At 56.2% G+C, this 20,347-nt stretch overlaps 1 protein-coding gene across 2 annotated transcripts; it reads right to left on the minus strand.

The window, feature by feature from the left end:
* Positions 1–212: 212 nt before the first annotated feature.
* On the minus strand, positions 213–19,649 carry IL12RB1 (interleukin 12 receptor subunit beta 1). Of its 2 annotated transcripts, XM_045048334.1 has the most exons (16): positions 19,455–19,649; positions 18,369–18,431; positions 17,404–17,518; positions 16,704–16,873; positions 15,544–15,686; positions 12,476–12,509; positions 11,448–11,573; positions 10,397–10,479; positions 9,290–9,533; positions 6,560–6,721; positions 5,722–5,859; positions 5,201–5,356; positions 3,533–3,667; positions 2,481–2,583; positions 2,109–2,190; positions 213–1,333 (listed from the first exon to the last, which is right to left on the minus strand). In XM_045048334.1, exons 1-16 carry the CDS (start codon positions 19,522–19,524, stop codon positions 980–982), a joined length of 2,178 nt encoding a protein of 725 aa, XP_044904269.1. In that variant the 5' UTR covers positions 19,525–19,649; the 3' UTR covers positions 213–979. The 2 variants fall into 2 exon arrangements, with proteins under 2 accessions (XP_044904269.1, XP_044904272.1); XM_045048337.1 differs by lacking the exon at positions 2,481–2,583 and having other exon boundaries at positions 1,132–1,333.
* Between the last annotated feature and the right edge of the window lie 698 nt (positions 19,650–20,347).

Below are 20,347 nucleotides of genomic sequence, written 5' to 3' on the forward strand. Positions count from 1 at the left end.
GGGGCGTGGGGGGGGGGGGTGGTGCTGCGGAGCGTTGAGGGCGAAGAGAAAGGAGGAACCCCAAGCGCTGACCCTGGGCGGAGGGCGAATCGACCCCTAAGAGGGGTGGAGCTGGGGGAAGGAACCATGGCTCCTGATTTCAGGGGACCCGCTCCCCCTCGGGCTGTCCCTCCCCTTGCCCAGTCCTGATCTGGGAGAGTTCGGAGTGATCATCCAGTTGTGTCTCATTTATTAAAACGGAAGGCTCATTTATTCAGCTATAAGCTCCCTCCCCCACCCCACAGCTCTGTGAGTTCAGTATTATCCTCACCCCCATTCTACGGGGGAGGAGACTGAGGCTGAGGAGGGGCCATCACTTCCTTAAGAATGATTAGAGCCCCCCCCGCCTTGTTTTCCCCACCACTAGCTCCTTAGAGCCTGGACACCCTGCAGCGCCCGCCCGCAGGAACTCTGTGCCCAGACTCCCCATCAAGTGCTCCTGGGACAAGACGTCCAGCCTCGGGTCCTAGGATCAGCACGAGCCCCCCCCCCCTCCCCCCTATTCAACACCGAAAAGTTCTGTTCCTTCCCCCATGGATGTCTTGTGGGGGGGGGTGGGTAGCAGCTTCCATTTTCTGGCGCTTTCTAGAGTCCCCACCAGAGGACATGTTGCAAGACTTGCTAGACAGAGTCGGGGCGGGGGGGCGGGGGGGGGGAAGGGCGGTGGCATCAGAGCCTCGAGGGTGGAAATGGCGTCTGGGTCACCTGGCCCAGGTTTGACTCCCACCAGTGCTGTGTAGCTTCAGCCTAGCCACTTGCCCTCTCTGAGCCTCAGTGGCCGTGTCTGTGAGATAGAACAGCCATGTACCTCTCGAGGTGGTTGTGGGGGTTCAGGACATCGCGGGAGTGTCTACACAGAATAAGCTGGGTATGCAACGTTTGCTTAATAACCGGCTGTCTTCAGGCTTCCTGCCCGAAGGACGACTTTCCTCTCTGTCCCTCAGGCCTCCAGGCCGGTGTGCGAAGGGCCACTGAATACGGGAGTCTGTATTAGGTCTCCCAAGAGCAGTGGGAGTCCAGCCGCCTGGGCAGGGCTGCCCTCCAGACCATCCTGCCTTCCGGGCTCCGGAGTCTGAGCCTCAGGGTGTCCTCGCACCTGTCTCCTGTCCTCCGAGGGCAGCTCCGCGTCCAAGGCCAGCTCAGGAGTGCCCTGAAGCAGCCGTGTCTTCTCCTTGAGATGCCCGGGCGTGTCCAGGTCCGTTCCCTCACCTTTTTCCCAGGACACGTTCACCACCAGGGCCTCTTTTCGGTACACCTCCTCTGGGAAGTCTGCCGGGCTTGTCCACTGCCAAGCCTAGATAGGAAGGGTGGGCCCGAGGCTGTGGGCAGCGCCCTATTTCCTATCCACACGGGGAGTGGATCGTGCTCCTGCTGGCTTAATTCTCTAAAATCCTGAGACCAATTCGAGGATCAGCTCTAAATCAGTGACCCCCCCCCCCATTCGGCATCCCCTTGGGAAGTCCTCCCCGGCCCCCCATTTCTCTTTGGGAAATTGTTCCTCTTCTCACTGTTGATGTGATTGGGCAGGCAGGGCAGTGTCCCCACCCCAATTTGAGTGATGGACATGTGACCTGGCCCAGCCAATCAGAGCACTCTAGCCCCTGACTCCATGAGCATGTGGCCCAAGCTGGGCCAATCAGTGATAGCCCTGAGACTTTTGCTGAAGTGAATGGGGAAAACGGCACCTGCTTCCACTGGGGAAAGACTGCGCCTGGCTGGGAGGGAAGACTGCGGGCAGAACAGCAGCCCAGACAAATGGATGTTCAGTGTCGGGACTCCTAGATCTAGCCATGCCTGAAGGCCACCATCCAGGGAATCCTCCCCTTACCCCCCACCCCCACCCCCACTGGGTTCTTCTGTTGTTTCTGCTGCTAGGAAATGACCCACAGGAGGTTCCTCTCTGGGCCTCTGCTTGTCAGTGTGTGAAATAGGACGGGTTTTTGGAATCCCTGTGTCAGTGGTTAGGGGAGAATAAAATGAGTGAAGGCATGGCCATTACTCTGTAGAACCCCGGCCCAGAGTATAGACCCAATAAATAAGACCTTGAATTAGAAAAGGAGTGCCCTTACCTGCTTCCCCTGGCTGCTATGGAACTCGACCACAGTGCTGGCACAGGGTGTGGGCAGGGGCGGGCACAGATACCGCGCAGCCCTGGGGAGGGAAGGGAGCTGGTCGGAGGAGCAGTGTTTCTATCCGTTCTTACTTTTTCATTGTTCTGTCTTATTTTGTTCATCTCCACTAGGTTATAAAGGGAGAACTGATGTGGATTGGGGGGGGGGGAGGCGGGCATCTGACAGACTTTGTTTCAAATCCCAGCTCAGCCCCCACCGCTGGATACTTTGGACCTGACTCTCTGAGCCTCAGTTTCCTCATCTGTCAACTGGGCACCAATACGTACTATTGCCATTATGGACCATCTTGGGGGAGATGGTGTAAGTTACCTGTTCAGGCCGAGGTACCCAAGGACGCCCAGGAGAAGGATGCTCAGGAAGCTCCCCAGAGACGCGAGGAGTACGGACAAATCGAACTGGGAAACCTGGACTTCTGGGAGTGGGAGAGGTTGGGTTGGGGGAGGGACACCTCCTGCCTCTTACTGGGAAGGGAGGTGGGAGGGCTGGACCCTCCATCAACTCGCTGCTGACCATGGCATGCCATGGGTCCCTCTGTGCCTCAGTTTCCTCATACGTGAAGCCGGAGACCGGGGAACCCACTTGCCCTGTGTCTGCGGGACAAAGGCCTGGCCCGCCGCGCCCAGGACACCGTGGCTGCAAGTGCCCGCAGGTTGTGCCCATGTGGTTGCTCCCCTGGACCCAGACCTGCCACCCCACGCAAGGACTGACTGGCTGGTTCTCTTGGGACCAGATTTCACCGTAAGGACAACAGGCAGCGACTATGGCAGGAACAGGGATCGTTTGATTTCCAAATCTCTTCCAGCCACACACCCCAGGACAACGGAGCCCGCCTCCTTATCTTTGCGATAAGAGAGACACTCATTCATTCACATTCACTCACTCAATAAATAGCCTCCTGTCCCCTCTACCTCCCCTGGAGCCCCCAGCTGGAGAGGGGGGGGGGTGGTGGGACAGAGCCTGGGACACAGACACCCTCCCTCACCCACTCCCAAGATGTCAGGCCAGGAAGGAAGGGCAGTAACAGCTAGGGGGGCAGGGGGTGGGGTGGGCACCCAGAGGAAAGCGTGGAAGGCTTCCTGGAGGAGGAAGCTTATGAGCTGAGTTTTGGAGGATGGAAAGGAGTTAGCGGGAAGCACAGACATTCCGGGCAGAGGTGCCTGCACAGGCAAGGCAACAGGAGTGTGAGAGAAGGTTCCGGAAGGGAAAAACCGCAAGAAGAGGTGGGAACAGAGTGAGGTGGGACTTCCTCCTGAGGGTGATGCACTGGGGACAGGGGCAGGGCCAGGGCGGCATAGCCGGGGGAGGCTTGGGCCGGGGCAGTGCATGCTGGGTAAATACCCAGGCCCTGCCCTCCTACTCACCGAAGCTGAATGGCTGGGGTTGGCTCCAGGCGCCCTGCAGCGTCACTGTGTCTGCTCGAACCTGCACGGTATAGGCTGTGCCAGCCCGAAGGCCACCAAGGGTGACCTCGGTCTCCGTGGGCTTCACAGACAGCTCTGTGGGAGGGAGGCAGGCGTGGGTTCCTAGACTGCCTTTACTCCCATCGGGCGATGGGATGCCCGGGGCCTGGCTAGGCAGCGACACCCTAGGAGTGGCAATGGGGACTCAAGGCGTTTTGCTGAAAACTCTTAATGCACCCATGCACCTCGGCTTATTTGGAGGAATCTTCGTCACCAAAATGGTGCTATTTTTCTCAAATCCTGACCTCTGCAGGCTCCTTGCTCCGTCCCCTGCCCAGACCCACCTGCCTTTTCCTCCAAGCTCCTTAGAGACGCCAGGTTCTGTTACACCTCAGGGCCTTTGCACGGACAGTCCCCCCCTCCTCTACTTTGTTCACCCTTTCCCCGGATATCCGCGTGGTTTCCTCCCTCTCCTCCTTAAAAACACTTTTTCGGGGCGCCCGGGGGGCTCAGTCGGTTGAGCCTCCAACTTCGGCTCAGGTCATGATCTCGCGGTCTGTGAGTCCTAGCCCCACGTCGGGCTCTGTGCTGACAGCTCAGAGCCTAGAGCCTGCTTCTGATTCTGTCTCTCTCTCTCTCTCTGCCCCTCCCCAGCTTGTGCTCTCTCTCTCTTTCTCTCTCTCAAAATAAATAAAAATCTTTAAAAAAATAAAATAAAGCCCTCCATAAAAATCCTCACGATGAGAATACCGCTGCCGGCCGTTATCAAGAAGAAAAAAACTCCTAGAAGCCTCAGTCGATATTCTTTGTGTACATTCAAGATAGAATATTCTTCAAACGGAATTTGGGGGGAACGGGTAAATGTGGCCAACGGGTGGTTCGTGCGCTAATCTTCAGCAACCTGACTTTTGGCAGATGGGTTTTCGGTAATGGCCGCTGCCAGCTACGCCGCCCCGAATAAGCCACCGAACCCCACTCGGCCTCATGTACCCCCTCTAAGCAATGGGTGGCCAGGCTGATGGCAGGTGTCTTTGATACCTGGGTGTCCCCCCTGCCCCCGGGGCATCTGTGCCTTGACCGGTGAGTGCTAGGTGCTTGGTGGGAAGGCAAGACACGAAGAGGCAGGTCTCGCTGGCCCGGCCCGTTGCTGCAGGAGGTGGGGGGTGTGAGGCCGTATCGGAAAGGCCGTGTTCCCCGCGTGGAAGAGGGGGCCCCCAGGGTGTGGAAACGATAGGAACCTCCGGGCCTAGTGAGACTTGCCCGGCGTGTTCTCACTTCGTCCCCTCCTAAGGGGCGAGAAGGGGCACCTGACTGAGCCCAAGTCCAGGCTTCCTTAACCCTTGGGCGGGAATCCCGCTCCAGGCCTCAGTGTTCCCATCTGTGAAATGGGGACAGCTGCTGATTCACAGGAGGGGCTGCCACTCACACACGGGGTATGTTGTGGGCACACGGCTGCTGCCCCCTGGGGGCCCGGAAAGGGCCGTCGAGACCCGGAGCCCATCTCCTGGGTTGTGGGTGGGAAAACCAAGGCCCAGAGAGGGGCAGCGAGGTGCTCGGGGTCCCGCAGCCAGGCAGACCTCAATCCCAGACCCCTTCTTCCCGCAGCCAGACCCGCGCTGCCTCACGTACTGGACATCTGGCCTCCATCCTTCTCCCGGCAGAGCACGACGTACTCCTTCAGGACGCCAGGGCAGGCGCTCAGCACGGAGGGCGCCCACTCCACCGTCACGGAGTCCTGGCTGAGCCTTTTCACCAGCACGTGTTGTGGGCTTCCAGCCCCCGGGGCTGCAACCGCGGCCATGGTCAGTTCCAGGAGTACCGGCTCAACCCTTCCTTCCCGCGTGCCCAGCCTGGCCCCGCGCAGAGACCCACGCGGGTGACCTTGGCGGCAGAGCCGGGCGGGCCTGGGTTCGAGTCCTGGCTCCCCGACCAGGTGCCATCATTTCTCTTCTCTGCGCCTCACTTTATTGAATCTATAAAACGGGGCGAGGCCGCTCGGGGCGTCTACAGGAACCCCCTTCTGCGTGTCTGGCTTCTGGCCAAGGCCTGGCCCGGAGTAAGTGCCCCTGAATGTTCTTTCCCTCCTCCTCACGCCCAAGGCCGCTGCCAAGCCCTCCGGAGGGACCACCCCGTAGGTCTGGGCTACTCACCGTGGCCTCCGAAGTGGTAGGTGGACAAGACCGTGGACCACGAGGTGGGCTTCTGTGGGTTTGCGGACGCGAAGATCGTGATGCGGTAACACATCTTCTGCTCCAGCGCCCCGGATGCCCTGCTCCAGCTGTAGGTTGCTGGAAGGATTGGCCCGGGCCAGGCCAGTAAACAGGTTGTATTTCCCTCCACATCTCGGCGCTGGCTGTGCCTCGTGCCGGGAACTCCCAGAGAGCACTCCTGCTCATACTTCAAAACCCTCGCACCAATGTCCCCTCTTCCAGGATCCCTTCCTTATCCCCCCACAGCCCGTCCCCGCCCCCCTCCAGCCCAGCCCTTCCTCTACAGGGCCTGGTGTGCCTGTCCCCAGCTCTGTCTCCCCAGTCTGCGGACTCCTCACGGGCCAGTCTGAGGCTGAGGTTCCTGGCGGAGGCCAGGCCCAGGGTAGGAAGCGGGAGGGAAGACGCGAGGTTGCGGGGGCCATGAGCCCTCCCCGTTTTCCTCCGGAGGCCTCATTAAATTCGCCACCAGTATCTTGCTAGCTGCACCTCCTCTGGCACGGGTGAATGTTTAACAGGCACCCTGGGATGTGAGACTCATTACCTACTGGGGCGCGATCTGCCCAGGGCTAAGTAAGCCCTGATGCCCCAGGATCCTGGCAGGGAGCTCCCGGCCTGCATGGGGGGGAGGGTCCAAGTCTCAGCCTGGCTCCCACCTCTGGGGGACATCGGGTAAGCAGCCAGGCCTGTCTGGGCCTCACACATCGCACACGCACAGCCCATAGAGGTCTGACCCGACCAGGGGCTCTAAGGCAGAGGCAGAGGCGGGGCATTACGGTACCCATTCCAGTAGGGTCCCGATCCTGGGGTGGAATCAGGGTGCAGGTGGTCAGGCTCCTGTCCTGGCCCCGGGGCTGCCACTCGATGCAGTAGGTCATGTCCGGGGCCCAGGCTGGCCAACGCATGATGGTCCCGTTGGCGCCGGCGCTGATATTCAGAACCCCTGGTTTTGGAAGGAGTGGAGAGAGCCACGTGAGAACAGGTGCCCCCTTCTCCCGCCAGTCCAAGGCTCCCGTAACCCTGTGCCATCCTCTGGCCAAACCCTAACCCCTTGGGGCCGCGGGTATCTGCGCCTGGCTCTGTCTCCTCACACTGGGGGCCACCGGGCTGGGAGCCGGGCCCAGGGGCTGTTTGAATAAGTTCGGTCGTTTCCAGGTCTGACCATGAGTTCCCTGCCAAGACGCCCACCGTCTGCGACGCCTGTACTGATTTCCTGCGCGCGCACACACACACACACACACACACACACACACACGCATGCGCACCCCTCCCCTTCCCACCCCGCCAGCCCGGAGAGCATCTCTTGTTCCAGCAGATGTCTGGCCGCCCACCTCCTGCCTCACCCAGTGACGGGTGGGTGTGGTGCCGGATGGTCCTCCTGGCCTGGGCACAAGGACACATCCACTCAGCTCCCGGCTCATCTCTCCCACTCCCTCCCGCAAGGGCGTCTGCAACAACCTTGGGGAGGTGGGCACGACTTCTAATTCCGGGGTCCACAACTAGCACGTATTGAGCGCCGACTATATGCGCCGGGCCCATGTGAGGGCTTTGCTATACCCTTCGCTACCAACGGGGACCGTGATCACCCCACTAACACAGACTCGGAGGCTCAGGGAGGGAGAGCCACTGGCCCAAGGTCACACAGCGGGGCCATGACCCAAACCAGGCCGGGAGCTGACCGGCTCGCTGCTGTGCGAGTGGCTTCACCCATCTGAGCCTCAGTCGTGTCATCTCTGAAATGGGCATCATTGTAACAGCCCTGTGCTCACAGGGTTGCCGGGTGGCTCGGTGGGGCCGGGACCGGGGTGTGAGTGAGGCAACGATTGGGCACAAAATGTGAGGCACCGAAGAACTCAGTCGTCAAGGTAAATGTTGTTTTAAATGCGATATTTAAAAAAAAAAAAAAATCAAGGGGCACCTGGGTGGCTCAGTCGTTTAAGCGTCCGGCTGGGGTCATGATCTCACGGTTCGTGGGTTCGAGCCCCGGATCGGGCTCTGTGCTGTCAGCTCAGAGCCTGGAACCTGCTTCAGATTCTGTGTCTCCCTCTCTCTCTGCCCCTCCCCCACTCGTGCTCTCTCTTTCTCTCTCTCTCTTAAAAATAAGTCAATAAAACATTAAAAATAAAATAAAATATAAATAAAGCTAAAGAAGTCAAAACATGAACGGAAAAGTATGTGATGAGCACAATTTACAATCGCCAAAAGGTGGAAACAGCCGAAGTGTTCATCCGCGGATGAACAGGTCAATGCGCCGGGGTCCCGGCCACGCGATAGAATATTCCTCGATCATAAAAAGGAAACGTGGATGAACTTGGAAAACGTTATGCTGGTGAAAGAAGCCAGATACAAGAGGCCACGTGGTGTGTGACCCCGTTCCCGTGAAATCTATAGAGACAGAAAGCGGGTTAGTGGTTGCCAAGGGCTGGGGAGAAGGTGGATGGGGAGTGACGGCTGATGGGCACGGGGTCTCCCTTTGAGGGTGATAGAAATGTTCTGGAACCGGACAGAGGTGATGGTTGCGCATCACTGCGAATGTCCTAAATGCCACTGAACCGCACCTGTTAAAGTGGCTGGTGTTGCTACGCGAATTGCACCTCAATAAAATATGTGTGTGCGCATACGTGCCCGTATACATAAATATAAATCTTGATTTGTTTCATCATACGTATAAATACATGTACATATTTAATTATGTATATGTATACATAATGAACAAACATCAAGATTTTTATTTTATGCTGGGGGGGCGCAAGCGAGACAGAGGGAGAGACAGGAAGACAGAGGGAGAAGTGGGGCTCCCCCCGAAGCGGGGCTGGAGCTCCCCTGCTGCGGAACTCGAACTCACGAACCCGCGAGATCATGACCTGAGCCGAAGTCAGATGCTTCGTGACTAAGCCACCCAGGCGCCCCAGATATCAAGATTTTAAGTGAAGATAGGATCAATCCTGTGCCCGCCTCGCCCACCACACCCTGATCTCACCCTGGTCCCCGTACAACTTTATTTACAAAAACAGGTGGTTGGTCTGGGCTGTACTTTGCCAGCTAGAGTTTTGGTGTTTGCGCGTTTGCTTTAAATACTGCGTTGTGGGGCGCCTGGGTGGCGCAGTCGGTTAAGCGTCCGACTTCAGCCAGGTCACGATCTCGCGGTCCATGAGTTCGAGCCCCGCGACGGGCTCTGGGCCGATGGCTCAGAGCCTGGAGCCTGTTTCCAATTCTGTGTCTCCCTCTCTCTGCCCCTCCCCCGTTCATGCTCTCTCTCTCTCTCTCTCTCTGTCCCAAAAATAAATTTAAAAAAAGTTGAAAATAAATAAATAAATAAATAAATACTGCGTTGTAACATGACATGCCCTAATTAGTTGATTTTGACACGTTCCTAAATTCGACACCCCCTTCACTTTGTGCCTCACGCGCCTCCCCGCTGCCCCCCGGCCCCCCCCGCCTGGCGGAGGCTCAGAGTAGGTTCTCAGATCCCAGAGGCCCTCCCGCAGCCCTCCCCGGCCGGAGGAGACACCTGGGTGGGTGTGGGCATGGGCAGGAATGTGCCACGTCTGGTTGGGGCCGGGGCCAAAGCGATTCTGGGAGACGACAGCCAGGTCATAGGCGGCGCCGGAGATATTGATGAACCTTCTCAGCTGCAAGGTCTTTGTGGCCTTGGGCTTACACGGGCAGGACAGCATGTGCAGGTGGACACGGTAGGTCACCTCCCCGCCAGACTTGGACCTGAGGCAGCCTTCTGGAAGCTCAAGCTGGGGCAGCTGTGGGGAGTGTGAGAGACGGCTTGCTGCTTGCGGAGGCCTGACCCCGGTCATCATCCCCAGGGTGCGGCCCCCGGGCAGACTCATCCATGGGCCAGGGCCTGTGCCAACAATCAAAACAAAACAACACAACCAGCCCCCGCCCCCTGTCCCCCAAAAAGAAACCCTCCGTGCTGCCAGGGCGGCTGGAAGATAGCCATTCATGTCCGGTGCATGTCGGTCTGAGGGGGAAATAATTTGGCGAAACTCACAGAGAGCCAGGGAAAAAAATGTTTTCGTTTTCCGGGGTTTTTTTGGTGGGTTTTTTTTTTTCCCCATCTTTGGAAAAGCCTGGAAATTTTTCCGAAGAAAAGGAATTCGAATGAGAGGAAAGCCAGGAAGTGAAAGAACTTTACTGCAGCCTTGACCGCGACAGCCCGTTAGGGAGCTGGCCGCGTTAATTAGGGTGAAGCCAGGCGGCGCAACATTTGGTGGTTTTGCACCCTGACTTGGCCAGGAGAGTTTCCCTCTGTGCCTCAGTTTCCTTCCCTGTAAAATGGGGGTTAATTAGACTGCTCTTAACGCGTTGTTTATTATCTCCCATCTAGACGGACACGGCCGACCCCTGGCCTGCCTGCTTGCACCCCAGCCCCTCACAACCCCACCTGGCAGCCAGGGGAAGTCTACGAACACCTGAACCCCGCCATAGCCCTCCTCTGCTCACACACCCTCCATTGCTCCCAATTACCCTGCAGAGTTAAACCCACGGTCCTTGCCACCTCCATGGCTCTTCCCCATGTCCTACTCGTGCCCCGACTCCAGCCTCTTTCTGGTCTCCTTCTGCCCATCCCAGGCCACCCTACAGCCCTGTGCCGGCCCATTACCTGCCCATCCAGAGTCACCTGCCTCTTCCCGTCTGGGCGGAGTGCCCCCACCGAGAACCTCCAGCTGGGCTGTGGGAGACGTTCTGCAATGAATGGGATGGGCAAGACAGTGACGCCGGGGGCGTTCCCTTGCCCCGCCGCCACCCACAGACCCCCGATGGGGACCCCCCCCGCCCCGCCTTGAAACACAGGATTCCCACGGGATGTTAGTTTGCAAAATCTGAAAACATGGAGATCTAGTCTCCAACAACGTGACTATACTTAACGCTAGAAAACTACACTTCGAAATGGCTAAAATGGTACATTTTATATATGATGGGCTTTTTACCACACATTTTTTTCTTTTTCAAAGTCTGAAAATAACTCTTGGAGTTGTTTTCCGGCAGATAATGCACTTGGGCAGGAGGAGACCCCAGATCACAAGGCCAGGAGCAAATGTTGCCCGTGGCCTCATTCTTCCCTCCCTCTTGGACCCCGTCGCCACTCTACAGCTGCCCAAACTCCAGCTTCCTGTGTCATTTGGGAAAGTACGTCTTTGTGACACAGCCATTTTCCCCTGTCAGCGCCCTGGGTGGCTTTAAAAGAGCAAAAGCAATGAAACACCCCGGAAGAAGAGAAAGACTGAGAAATGTTTCTTTTCAGATGATGGATTCCCCACACTTGACGACGTGAAACTCGCTCACCGTTCTGCCCCCTTTTACTCCTTTCCACTGATTTCTCCCATCGCCTGTTTACTGACACCCGCCGCCTTACTTCCAAGGCCCACTGCTGAATTCTTCTTCTTCTTTTTTTTTTAATGTTTATTTATTTTTGAGAGCGAGAGAGACAGAGCATGAGCAGGGGCAGAGAGAGAGAGGGAGACACAGAATCCAAAGCAGGCTCCAGGCTCTGAGCCGCCAGCACAGAGCCCGGCGCGGGGCTCGAACTCACGAACCGTGAGATCGTGACCTGAGCCAAAGGCGGACGCTCAACCGACTGAGCCACCCAGGCGCCCCTCCACTGCCGCATTTCTACTGCCTGCCCTGGTTCCTGTGACTCTAGGTGCTCTCACCAGGCGGGACACACACGGGGCTGCTCCAGCTGCTCCAGGGATCTCCTGGGGCTCCCGGCCTGAGCCGCCGCCTCCGCAGCTGGAATTCCTGGGCTGCGTCCATCTGCAGGGGGCAGAGGCATGACTCTGGCAAGAAACAGGTCAGACATCAAGCTAAAGGGCTGTCCCACACCTGGGGGTGCCCCGGGGCTTGGCACTGGGCACTTAGCCGTCATACACTTTTTTTTTTTTTAATATTTTAACATTTGTTTTTTAAGACGGAGAGACAGAGCACAAGTGTGGGGGGAGGGGCAGAGAGAGAGGGAGACACAGAATCCGAAGCAGGCCCCAGGCTCTGAGCTGTCAGCACAGAACCCAACGCGGGGCTCGAACCCACAAACCGCGAGATCATGACCTGAGCTGGAGTCAGATGCTTGACCGACTAAGCCACCCGGGCGCCTCAGTTGTCATACACTTATTGAGTGCCAGCTGTGTGCTGGGCCCTAGGGACACTGCGGGAATAGGCTAGGGCCTGTCCCCTTGGAGCTTCAAGATCACCCATTCTTCTGGGGTGCCTGGGTGGCTCAGTCGGTTAAGCGGCCGACTTGGGCTCAGGTCATGATCTCGCGGTCCGTGAGTTCGAGCCCCGCGTCTGGCTCTGTGCTGACAGCTCAGAGCCTGGAGCCTGTTTCCGATTCTGTGTCTCCCTCTCTCTGACCCTCCCCCGTTCATGCTTTGTCTCTCTCTGTCTCAAAAATAAATAAACGTTAAAAAAAATAAAATAAAATAAATAAAAAATTAAAAAAAAAAGATCACCCATTCCGCCCCTGCCCTAGGTCAGAGTCCCGGCAAGGCCACCCATGGGGATGTGCCCCTGATCAATGGCTTCTCGCCCCCCAGGCTGTTTCCTCACCTGTGAACTGGGCATAATCCAATACTGAACTACAGGGTGGGCCAGGAAGCACACAGAGAATTTAGCACTGGGCCTGGCACCCAGTGGGTGCTCAATTAACGCTAGCTTGCTGCAGCTGTTGTTATATTATTCTCACCGAAGCCAGCATCATCCTGACGTCCACAGTGGCCCTAGGACAAGATCATATATATACATATACACATACATATATACATATATATACATATACATATATACATACACATATATAATATATACATATATATACACATATATACATATACACACACACACACACACACACACACACACACATGAATGAACCTGTGACCATTTCGGTGTTGAGAAATACTAGCTCTTTTCATTGTAAACAATTATTTTAGGGGCACCTGAGTGGCTCAGTCGGTTAAGCGTCCGACTTCGGCTCAGGTCATGATCTCACGGTCCGTGAGTTCGAGCCCCGCGTCGGGCTCTGTGCCGACCGCTCGGAGCCTGGAACCTGCTTCCGATTCTGTGTCTCCCTCTCTCTCTGACCCTCCCCTGTTCATGCTCTGTCTCTCTCGGTCTCAAAAATAAATAAATGTTAAAAAAAAATTTTCTAATTAAACAATGATTTTATGTGCAATGTGGGAGCTTGGGTCGGAGCCAGGAACAGAAAGAGGATGTTTGTAAAAATAAATAAATAAATAAATAACCAGAAATAAAAGAGGACATTCGCGGAAAAACGAGTGACCTCTGCAATTTAATTCATAGCAATATGCCAACATCCATCTCAGTCGCAAATAAACACACTCAAGAATGTGAGATATTAACATGCGGGGAAGCTGGGTGGAGTTTCTGTGGGAGTTGTCGGCTTCCTGGAAACTTTACGGAGAATCTAAGATTCTTCTAGAATTACAAGTTTACTGAAAAGATTTCAGGAGGCAGGGGCGCCAGGGTGGCTCAGTTGGTTAAGCGTCCAACTCTTTTCATTTCGGCTCAGTTCACGATCTCGCGGTTCGTGGGTTCGAGCCCCGCGTCGGGATCTCTGCTGACACCTCAGAGCTTAGAGCCTGCCTTCAGACTCTGTGTCTTGCTCTCTCTCTCTGCCCCTCCCCTGCTTGCGCTCTGTCTCTCTCTCTCTCTCAAAAGAAAGAAAGAAAGAAAGAAAGAAAGAAAGAAAGAAAGAAAGAAAGAAAAGGAAAAAAAAGAAAAAAATCTTTAAAAAAATTACTTTAGGTGGCAAAACCTGTATGTCTATGGTGTTGGGGGTCAGGAAAGCCAGATTTAGGACACAGCCTGGCCCACACTTCCCGGTGTGATGCCGAGAGTCCCCCAACATCCCAAGCTTCAGTTCCCTCCTCTGCTAAGGTGCTCAGGGGGCTGGAAATAAAACAGAGAGACACGCCTTTCGCCATCAGAGGCCCCATACCACTGCCTCTGACTGATTCCGTTGACCTGATGGCATAACAGAGACTCAGAGGGGCCCAACATTGGGAGGGATGGCGGGGCTGACGCTGAGGCGGCTCCCTGACCTCAAGATGCTCCCAGTCTGAGGGAGGAGGAGACACCATAATTCAGAGGCTGGAGGTCTCTGTCTCTCCCAAACTAGGGGCTTCTTCTTCTTCTTCTTCTTTTAAGTTTATTTATTTTGAGAGAAAGAGAGAGAGAGATGGAGAGAGCACGAGCAGGGCAGGGACAGAGAGAGAGAGGGGGAGAGAAAATCCCCAACAGCCTCCATGCTGTCAGCGGAGATCCCACAAACCGTGAGATCGTGACCTGAGCTGAGATCAAAGTGTTGGGACGCTTAACCGACGGAGCCACCCAGGTGCCCCCCAGACTAGAGACTTCCTGGGCGCTAAGCAAGGGCTGAGATTTCTGGCAGGCCCAGCTGGCTCTGCCCCCGGGGGGGGGGGGGGGGGGGACAGCAGGGGCGGCAGAGGGTAGCCAAAGAATGAATGAAGGTCCAAAAAAGTCATACAGAGAAACAACCTAAGGGTCTGTCGATGGATGAATGAAAAAAACAAAAAACAAAAACAAAAACAAAATCAGGTGGTATACATACAATGGACTATCACTCAGCCTTACAAGAAGGAAATCTTGCCTTCTGCGACGACATGAATGGGGGAGTGTATTATGCTAAGTGTAAAAGGATCTCTACCCGGAAACGTGTGGATACAGAGAACTGATTGGTGGTTGCCAGAGGCAGGGGTGGGGGGTGCGTGACACGGGTGAAGGTGGTCAAAAGGGACAAACTTCATTTGTAAAAGAAGTCAGTCCTGGGGATGTCATGTCCAGCTCGGTGACTGTAGCTAATAATACTGCCTGATGGGGGCGCCTGGGTGGCTCAGTCCGTGACCCGTCAAGGCATGATCTCCGAGTTCGTGAGTTCGAGCCCCGTGTCAGGCTCTGGGCTGCCAGCTCAGAACCTGGAATCTGCTTGGGCATCTGTGGCTCCCTCTCCCTCTGCCCCTCCCCGCTGGCACTCTCTGTCTCAAAAATAAGTAAACATTTAAAAAATAACAACAATAATAACACGGTGTGGCGTATTTGAAAGCTCCTGGGAGAGTAGACCTTCCAAAGGTCTTAGGACAAGAAAAAAGGTTTATAACTTCGTGTGATCATCTCACAATATGTATGTAAATATCAAATAAGTATGTTGAACACCTGAAACCAATATAATGTTATATGTCAATTATATTGAAGAAGATGAAGAAGAAGAAGAAAAGGAGGAAGAGGAGGAGGAGGAGGAGGAGGAGGAGGAGGGAAGGGAGGAGTGGAAGTGGAAGGGCAGCTTCCTGGAGAGGCGGCCCTGGAGCTGGACCCTGAAGGTGGGCTGGATTCTCATGTGCTCAGATAGAAAGGAAAGCATACACATGGAGAAGACTGCATGGGTAAAGGCAGAGTCTGGAAATGCCGGGCATGAGCAGAGACTAACAGCCATTCAGGAGGGGACCAGAGGAAGCACGAGGCAGGTGAGGGTACCTAGGGCCAGCCGAGGAAAGGATGCCCTCCTGAGGGTAATAGGGAGCCATGGAAGGTGTGCGAGCGAGGGAGGTCACGACAAGAGCTGGGTGTCAAGGAGACTCCAGAGGCTAGAAACAAGGCAAGAGTGGAGGCCAGGTAGGAGGGGGGAAGGGTGTAGAGACGGTGAAACTGATTTGGGGGATGGAGCTGCCCCGGGGCGAGGCCTGTGTTCTCCCCCCGCCCGGGGAATAAACTCACCAGCTTCCAAAGGCTGCCGGCTGTCCGGTGCCGGAACTGGACCTCGGCGCCATCCTGGCGGGCTGGGGTCTCCCACTTCATGAGCAGCCACCCCGCGGAGCCAGACACCTTGATGTCTCCCAGCAGCGGTGGGTCGTATTTAACTGGAAGCAGAGATGGGGTTTGGGGAGGGGGCCAGCATATGCGTGAGTTACTGGTCCTGAAAATTTCAGAACATCCGGCCCACCCAGTCCAGGGTAACTGACTAAGCCCCCAGTATGTGAATCGGGGAAACCCTTACATGCTCCGTCTAAGCCTGGGAGGGAAATATCAATACCTCTTAGAGCAACGCTATAGTGAGACAGGTGCTTTTGGTTTTTTTTTTTAATTTTTTTTTTAACGTTTATTTATTTTTGGGACAGAGAGAGAGAGACAGAGCATGAACGGGCGAGGGGCAGAGAGAGAGGGAGACACAGAATCGGAAACAGGCTCCAGGCTCCGAGCCATCAGCCCAGAGCCCGACGCGGGGCTCGAACTCCCGGACCGCGAGATCGTGACCTGGCTGAAGTCGGACGCTTAACCGACTGAGCCACCCAGGCGCCCCTCGACTGGGCATATTTTAAAACGCGATATTTTAAAACCGACCCCATATTTTAAAACGCGGTATTTTGTTCACCGTGGATTTTTTTTTTCCCATGCATTTTGATTTTTAAAAATATTGCATTACCGTAGTGTTTGTATCGACTAGCGAGGTTTGGGGCACCCCTGGGAAATGTTGTGCCCCAGGCGGGCTCCCTTCTCACCTCACCCTAGTCCCAGCTCCGAGCTGCAGACTTTGGTGGCCTCGCTCGTGTCCCTGTGACTCAGCGGTAGCACACGGTGGGAACTCAGCAACGATATGTCAAAGTGTATGTGGTTGAGTCGTGAAAACAGACATAGAGGACCCAACAGGGTCCCAGCAGCCTCCACCCAGAAGCCACCTAAGTGCCCGGCAGCTGGGGATTGGCGAGGGGACCCTAAAAAACTGCCGTGTCTCACGATAGCGTGTGATGCGGAAAACAGCTGGCGTTATCGAGCCGCTGGCCGGAATCCCCCCCAGGTCCAGGCTCAGGGACCGGAGGCTTCTCTGGGTGACGAAGGGGCCGCGGGGAGGAGGAGGAGGAGGAGAACAGGGTACTGACCTGAGCTATGAAGCATCAGGGTGACCTTGGGTGACTTCTCTGTCCGGTTCCCGGCTCGAGATTCGACCCAGAGGGTGACGGCCTGCAGCACAGATATGCCGTCCTGGTCGGAGAACTGCACCTTGGTGGCCGAGCCCGCGGCAAAGTAGCAACAGCGCCCGGACCTGAGGCTGGGGAGGGAGAGTGCTGGTGCTCAGTCTGGGGGTCCTCGGGACCCCCAGGGTGCCTCGGCAGAAGGTGTGAGTCGCATCCCAGCATCTTCTTCTGCCCCCTTTGCTCCCCCTCCGCGGCCTGGGGACTCCGTGGGGATCAGCCTGGAACCGAGGGGTTGGGGGGTTGGGTGTGTGTGTGTGTGTGTGTGTGTGTGTGTGTGTGTGTGTGTGTGTCCTGGAATCTCGCGAGATGGGCTGCCACAGGAGGAAGGCCCCGGAATCTCGCGAGATGGGCTGCCACAGGAGGAAGGAAGATGGGAATGAATGGATGGGAGGATGGACGAGTGAGTGAGAGGGTGGGGACGAGGGGCTAGAGGGACGCGCCCCCCCCACCTCCCACCCCCGCCACAACATAGAGAGTCCCAGCCCTCTCTTCTCACATGAGAAACTGAGCCTCCCGAAAGGAGCCTGACAAGGTCACACATCTGAGAGCGGGAGCCAGGGTGGGATGATGAATGAGGGTCTGGGAACTGGGGCAGGGTCCTCACCAGCACCTCAGGAAGTGGCTGACCCCAGCCGCGGGGCCCTCGTACCGCCAGGAGCATTCATAACCGGCGCTGAATATCCGGTAGCAGGTCAGGTCCTTGGGGCCTGAAGCCGACCCTAGAGGAGATACCAGAGGTTTGGGAATGGACCAAGAATCGGGAGGGGCCCCTCCTTGCTGACGCACCCTCAGGGTAAATCTTTGTGACATTTAAGGAACCCGCTCCCAGTCCCCTCCCTGTGCCCTTTTCTCCTGTGCTCACCCCGCTCCGGCCACACCAGTGGACTCCTCACCAGTCCTCAAACACACCAAGCTTACTCCCACCACAGGGCCTTTGCACATGCGGGGCCAGCTGCCTAGAATGCTTTCCCCCCAGATCTTGGCATTCCAGTTTCTCCTTCAGGGTCACCTCCTCGACCACCAGGCAACCTGAAACAGCCCCTTCCTTCCTCCCCCACCTCCTGTGGTTTCTCATAGCACATCCTAGGACGCCGTCCATGTACGTGTTTGGCAGTTGGGGTCACGACCGGTTCTTTCATGCCTAGAACTGTGTCCGCACAGAGTGGGTGCTCAGTGACTATTTCTCGCACAAAAGAGCGGATGAAGAGCCTGTTCAATGGCAGGCCCTCATTGGGGTGCATCGCGAGCACACATGTTCCAGCAATGCCTGCCTCCGGGGACCCCCAAAATGTCTCACGGCTGCTTAGCCCCCCCCCCCCCACGCTGAACAGACACAGACACCAAGTCTGCGACCCTGCGAGGGAGGAGACGAGGCTCAGAGAGGCAAGCGACTGATCCAGGACGCCCGAGCTTGGTGAGGATAGGACAGTAGGCCGTCTGGTCACTCCCAAGACCTCAGGCCGGCCTCAAACTTTGGCTGGGCAGGAGAGAGCTGAGGGACCGGCCCCCAGGGATGGGCCAGTCAGAGCCCCGCACGCCCTCTCCCCACGGCGCAGAACTGTTCCAGACCTGAGTCTGCATCCGGATACGGTGGGTCCTGAAAACAGCACCCGCTCGTGCCGCAGGCTTCGGCTGCAAAGGCGACAAAGAGATCATGACAGGCCCAGAGTTCAACTGCATGGGGGAGGGGCTCAGGCCGGGGGCTCGCCAAGTCACCATCCACCCACCTCTCCACGTTCCCATAAACGGATCCGCCCACCCGCCCTGCCGTCCCTCCACACGTCCAATCTTCTGCCCATCCATCCACCCGCTTGTTCATCCACGCGTCAACCTCTCAGGCTGCTCTTCCCAGGGTCCCCTGGCCCCCTCCCCGTCTCTGGTCTCCAGCCCTGCCTCACCCCTGAAGGCCCTGAAACCCTGCCGCTGCTGTTTCCAGAGAGGGAAACTGAGGCACAGAGAGGCAAAGGGGTGGCCTGAGGTCACACAGCAGCAACAGCTGAACCGGAATTAGAGGTCAAACCCAGCCATCTGCAGGGGTCTGGGCTCCTTCCCATCTGATTCCACAAGACGGAGAGAGTCTATGAGTATATGTAAGGTAGGAATATACCATGTACTACAAACATAATCAGTTGCCCTGTATATCACTTATATACATATTTGTTCTTTACCCTTTTCTTAGCATTTCTTTTTATTTACTTAGTTAAAAGGTTTTATTTATTTTTGAGACAGACAGAGGCGTGAGCGGGGGAAGGGCAGAGAGAGAGGGGGACAGAGGATCCAAAGCGGGCTCTGGATGACAGCAGAGACGCCCACACGGGGCTCGAACCCACGAACCGTGAGACCATGACATGAGCCAAAGTCAGGCGCCTAACCGCCTGAGCCACCCAGGCGCCCCATCCTTTTCTTAGCGTTTCTCGCAGAACTCTGGGACGTGGGAAAGATTCAGGGGTTCGGCCCATTCCACGGAAGACAAAATCAAGACCGGAGGGAGGATGCCCAAGTTGGACCCCGGAAGCTATGATCAGCGATCTCCCATTTGAGAGAGGGAAAGACTGAGGCCCAGAGACGCAGAACCCACCCCAGAAACCCAGATCCACGGCCTTGCACACACACGTCTCCCAGCAAAGAGCCACCTTGTCTGGGTGGAGCACTCACCGCCCTGCGCTGGAAGCAGGAGCAGAAGGAGGGGGACCAGCCTGGTCAACAACTGCCCCATGAAGTCCATGCAGAGGCCTGCAGCCCCAGATGAGCTTCTGTGTTGCTGGCGAGGCCCAGCCACCCTGTCCTCGCCCTGGAACACATTGAAGCTGAGCAAGAAAGAATGCTAAAAAGATTAAAAAAAAAAAAAAAAAAAGTTAGGTGTCATGGCCCCTCCTGGCATAAGTCAAAGTGAAAGAGAAACCCAGGAAGTCAGCTCGGTGATGGTGGCCTCATCCCAGCCACAAAGCCACCCGTGGGGCCAGTCTGACCCAGGGCCTTAGATCTCAGGGTCTCTTCCGACCCGAGAAAGACCCAAGCAGGACACCGGGTACCAGCCTCATGAGGGGGCAGCTCTGTGCCCTTGCCCTGGTCTCTGGCCCTCTCTAGCCAACTTCTGAGACTCGGGTGCCAAATGGGAGCCCAGGGTTCTTGGATGTCTGAGTTCACTCTCCCAACAAGTCATTCTGAAGTGTTTGCTGTACCTTACCCCTCCCCCCCGCACCCCCCTCCCCCGCCGCAGCAAATGCCCACCTCCCCGTTTCCCAGACTCTGGTCTCAGGGCACCCTGGGTCCCGGCTCCTAAAGAGCCCCTTTGCTTCCTTCAGACGAAGCGTTTTCTCTTCTCCGTGTCTGTTTCTTTGGCATCTGGGGGTCTCATTTTCTGAGTCTCTCTCCCCACTGTCAAAAGAGGCCCAGGATGTCCATGGAGAAGCACTGATTCATGCTACAAAGCGGATGAATCTCAAACACATCGTGCTGAGTGAAAACAGGCAGACGCAGCAGCCCACGTGTTGTATGATTCCATGTATATAAAATGTCCAGAGCAAAATAAAAAATAAAAAATAAAT

This window comes from Felis catus, chromosome A2 (genome assembly GCF_018350175.1).
Source record: "Felis catus isolate Fca126 chromosome A2, F.catus_Fca126_mat1.0, whole genome shotgun sequence".
In the NCBI taxonomy this organism is placed as follows: domain Eukaryota; kingdom Metazoa; phylum Chordata; class Mammalia; order Carnivora; family Felidae; genus Felis; species Felis catus.

Bases quoted from the DNA above. Each gene is read 5' to 3' on its own strand.
- IL12RB1 (XM_045048334.1), bottom strand. From the start codon at position 19,524: ATGGACTTCATGGGGCAGTTGTTGACCAGGCTGGTCCCCCTCCTTCTG. The intron at 6,722-9,289 runs GTGTCTCCTCCG...TTCCAAAACCAG, and splicing joins CCATGCCCACACCCACCCAG to GGGTTCTGAATATCAGCGCC. The intron at 2,191-2,480 runs GTAACTTACACC...TTCCCTCCCCAG, and splicing joins GGGTACCTCGGCCTGAACAG to GGCTGCGCGGTATCTGTGCC.